Source organism: Danio rerio, chromosome 25 (assembly GCF_052040795.2).
Source record: "Danio rerio strain M-AB ecotype USA chromosome 25, GRCz13ab, whole genome shotgun sequence".
Classification (NCBI taxonomy): Eukaryota; Metazoa; Chordata; class Actinopteri; order Cypriniformes; family Danionidae; genus Danio; species Danio rerio.
The window spans coordinates 40,063,240-40,067,500 of NC_141045.1; the positions used below are offsets into that span (position 1 = coordinate 40,063,240).

Sequence of the window (4,261 nt, forward strand, 5' to 3'; positions counted from 1 at the left end):
GACCCCCACCGAGTCACCGAAGCCGCTTCCGCCTCTCCGATGCGAGAGAAAAAAAAAAAAAAAAAAAAAAAAAAAAAGATGCGAGAGAAACGCCCCTCTGCTTTTGCTACGCCCACCATTTGTCACTCTCCTGTTTTGAAAGGAGGAGCAAAACAGTTGACGGATAAAGAAGGCGGGGTTAACGTCACGGACTTCTCTCGTATTGGTTAAAAAAGACACGTGTCGTTTACTGGCTCTGATTCCACAAGTGCACAAGTCCCACAAGAGTACACACCAAAATAATAATTAATAAACACAAGACAGATATATTTACACTAATAATACCAATACTGTCAAAGACACAGAACTGCTGAACCTTGTCTAAAATAAACACGATAATGGGAAAAATAGAAACTAAATAATAGAATAATAGAATAATAGAAGTTAAATGATAAGTGCAATGATACTGCAGTTTCTCCTTAGTTTTTCCATATACACCGACAATTCCCAAAACCCCAACATACAAATGGAGGACGAAACCCGTGAAAACAATAAATAAATAAATAAATAAATAAATAAATAAATAAATAAATAAATGAGTAAATAAATTCATAAACTCAAGCATAAATAAAATAATACATAAAATAATAAGCAATTAAATAAATAAATGTATGTAAAAATCCACAAATTCATGCATAAATAAAATAATAATTAAATATGCAAATCAATAAAAATATATATAAAAATTCACAATTTAATGCAAAAATAAAAGTATAAAAAAATATGTAAATAAATAATTAGTTTTATATAAAAATCCACAAATTAATGCATATAATAAAATAATAATTAAATATGCAAATAAATAAAAATATATGTAAAAATTCACAAATTCATACATAAATAAAATAATATATAATTATGCAAATGAATAAATAATTGTATGCAAACATCCACAAATTTATGCAAGAGTAAAATAATAATAAATAAACATGCCAATAAATAAATAAAAAAAATATTTAAAAAAATTCACTAATTCATGCATAAATAAAATAATAATCAGATATGCAAATAAAAAAATATATGAAAAATTAACAAATTCACACATAACTAAATTAATAAATAAATATGCAAATAAATAAACAATTGTATATAAAAATCCACAAAATAATGCATAAATAAAATAATAATTTAATATGCGAATAAATAAATAACTATATGCAAAAATCCACAAGTTTATGCATAAGTAAAATATTAATAAATACACATGCTGAAAAATAAATATATATAAAAATCCACAAATTCTTGCATGAATAAATATATAAGTAATCAATTATAATAATAATAGTAATAATAATGACAATAGTAAGAATTGATTATTTAAATTATTTTGATTATTTAAATTATTTAAATATTTCTTTATGCAGGAACTTGTGGATATATATAGGAGTGTGTGTGTGTGTGTGTGTGTGTGTGTGTGTGTGTATCAGGTGTGTGTTGTCCTTGAGGAGCAGCTGTGGTTTTTCCCAGTGCTGTAGATCCTCTGCTGAGTGTCCAGACGGACAGAGAGAAGCTCACACTGCGGATCAGAGATGTGTAAGAGTGTGTTTTCCGTGTGTTGTGTGGTGTTTGTGTGTGTGTGTGTGTCTGCAGCTCCTCAGTTGTCGGATCAGGAGCTGTTCTGGGGGTCTGATCAGTATGATTTCTCCATCATGCTGCGCGCCGCTGACCTGCAGTGCTTCTGGCACTTCGCTCACTATGGAGAACACTTCTACCTCAACTTCATGGTGAGACACCAGTGTGTGTGTGTGTGTGTGTGTGACTGAATATGTGTGTGTCTCTTTCTACATCTTTGTGCGTCTGTGCTTGGGTGTATGTGTGCGGTCCTGTGTGTGTATGCTTGTGTTTATATGTGTGTGTCTATGCTCGTGTTTGTGTGTATTTGTGTACACCTATATGTGTGCATGTGTGTGTGTACATCTGTTTGTGTGTGTGTGACTATGAATATGTGTGTGTGTGTTTATATGTGTGTCTGTGTGTGTCTATATGTGTGTCTGAGTGTGTCTATATGTGTGTGTATCTATGACTTTATGTCTGTAATTGTGACTATGAATATGTGTGTGTTTGTGTGCGACAATATGTCTGTGTGTCTGTGCCTGTGTGTATGTGTGTGTGTGTGTTTGTGTCTGTCAATATGTGTGTGTATGTGTGTCTATGCCTGTGTCTGTTTGTGTTTATTTGTATACACCCATATGTGTGCATGCATGTGTGTGTATGTCCATGACTTTGTGTGTTTGTGGTTATGAATATGTGTGTGTCTGTGTGTGACTATGAATGTGTGTGTTTTTATATGTGTGTCTCTTTCTGTGTGTCTATATGTGTGTGTATTTGTGTGTGTGTATCTATAACTATGTGTGTCTGTGATTGTGACCATGAATATATGTGTGTGTTAGTGTGTGACAATATATGTGTGTGACAATGTGTGTGTGTGTTTGTGCTTGTGTGTATATGTGTGCGCCTTTCTGTGCCTGTGTGTATGTTTGTGTCTGTCTATATGTGTGTGTGTGTCTATGCCCGTGTGCATTTGTGTACTCCTATATGTGTGTAAATCTGCATGTGTGTGTAGATCCATGACTATGAGTGTGTGTGTGTGTGTGTGTGTGTGTGTGTGTGTGTGTGCGCGCAGGTGCAGCTGGTCACCGGTGTGGCTCTGGACAGACACCTCTCTGTGATGGTCAATGCTCCCAGTGGACTGATAGTGGGGAAAGTGGACGATGCCAGCGGTCAGATCGCCTTCAGCGTCAAGGAGACGGGTGAGCGGAAACACATGACACATGAAGATGAACGCTTACAGGTCCAGCAATCAGAACCAGCGGAGGCTCAGTGTAATGATATACGGCCCACCTATTAGAGCACAGTTACTGGGCAACTAGCAGGGCATACTGAGACTAATTAGGTCGCCACAGCGGAATGAACCACCAACTATTCCAGCATATACACAGCTGCAACCCAGTACTGGGAAACACCCATACACACTCATTCCCACACACACTCATACACTACGGCCAGTGTAGTTGATCAGTTCCCCTATAGCGCATGTGCTTGGACTGAAACCGGAGCACCCGGAGGAAACCCACACCAACACGGGGAGAACATGCAAACTCCACACAGAAACACACACTGACTCCAGGCTCAAACCAGAGACCTTCTTGCTGTGAGGCGATCGTGCTACCCGCTGCTCCACTGTGCCGCCCTCTATTGGTCACTCAGTGCTGCTGTTTCTCTGTGCAGGCTTTTACCAGATGTGCTTCAGCAATTTCCACAATCGCTTCGGGAGCATGCAGGTCTTCCTGGACTTCGGCGTGTATTACGATGGACAGGAGAACGCCGAGAAGCGAAAGGAGGACGAGAAGAAGAGGAAAGAGGAGGATCTGAAGCAGATCAACAGCACACTGTCCGTCATTGAGGTAAAAACACACCCGTACATAAACTGTGGGGCTTTCTGTTGTTTCTGCATTGAGTTTGTGTGTGGAGTTTGCATGTTCTCCCCGTGTTGGCGTGGGTTTCCTCCGGGTGCTCCGGTTTCCAGTCCAAACACATGCGCTATAGGGGAACTGATCAACTACACTGGCTGTAGTGTAGGAGTGTGAATGACTGTGTTTGGGTGTTTCCCAGTGATGGGTTGCAGCTGTAAGAGTAGAACATGCTGGAATAGTTGGCGGTTCATTCCACCATGGCGACCACTGATTAATAAAAGGACTAAGCTGAAATGAATGAATGAGTGTGTGTGTGTGTGTGTGTGTGTGCAGGAGAGCAGCGGGCGCCTGCAGAGGTTCGTCTTCCACATGTGGCGGCACTATAACTATGAGCGGATGCGGCGCGGCGCCGACTTCTACCTGCTGCAGTCCAACAGCAGCTACATCAGCAGCTGGTCTGCAGCTCAGAGTCTGATGATCATCAGTGCAGGAGTGCTGCAGCTCTGGGGGATCAGGAGACTGTTCAGGAGACCACCAGCAGAGGGAGCACACTGCTGAACACACACACACACAGCAGAGGGAGACAGAGCACACTGCTGAACACACACACACACACACACACACACTTACACACATACAGCAGAGGGAGCACACTGCTGAACATACACACACACACACACACACACTTACACACATACAGCAGAGGGAGCACACTGCTGAACATACATACACACACACACACACACACACACACACTTACACACATACAGCAGAGGGAGCACACTGCTGAACACACACATACACACACA

At 40.1% G+C, this 4,261-nt stretch overlaps 1 protein-coding gene across 1 annotated transcript in view; it reads left to right on the plus strand.

The window, feature by feature from the left end:
* Window positions 1-1,508: 1,508 nt before the first annotated feature.
* The window catches only part of tmed6 (transmembrane p24 trafficking protein 6), a 3,463-nt gene continuing 710 nt past the window's right edge, over window positions 1,509-4,261 (plus strand). Inside the window, exons 1-4 of the mRNA XM_087312687.1 lie at window positions 1,509-1,763; window positions 2,663-2,789; window positions 3,268-3,443; window positions 3,786-4,261. The exon at window positions 3,786-4,261 is cut by the window's right edge and continues 710 nt beyond it. Coding sequence (XP_087168813.1) covers window positions 1,569-1,763; window positions 2,663-2,789; window positions 3,268-3,443; window positions 3,786-4,010 — 723 coding nt within the window. The 5' untranslated portion in view covers window positions 1,509-1,568 and the 3' untranslated portion in view covers window positions 4,011-4,261. The remainder of the gene's footprint in view (window positions 1,764-2,662; window positions 2,790-3,267; window positions 3,444-3,785) is intronic.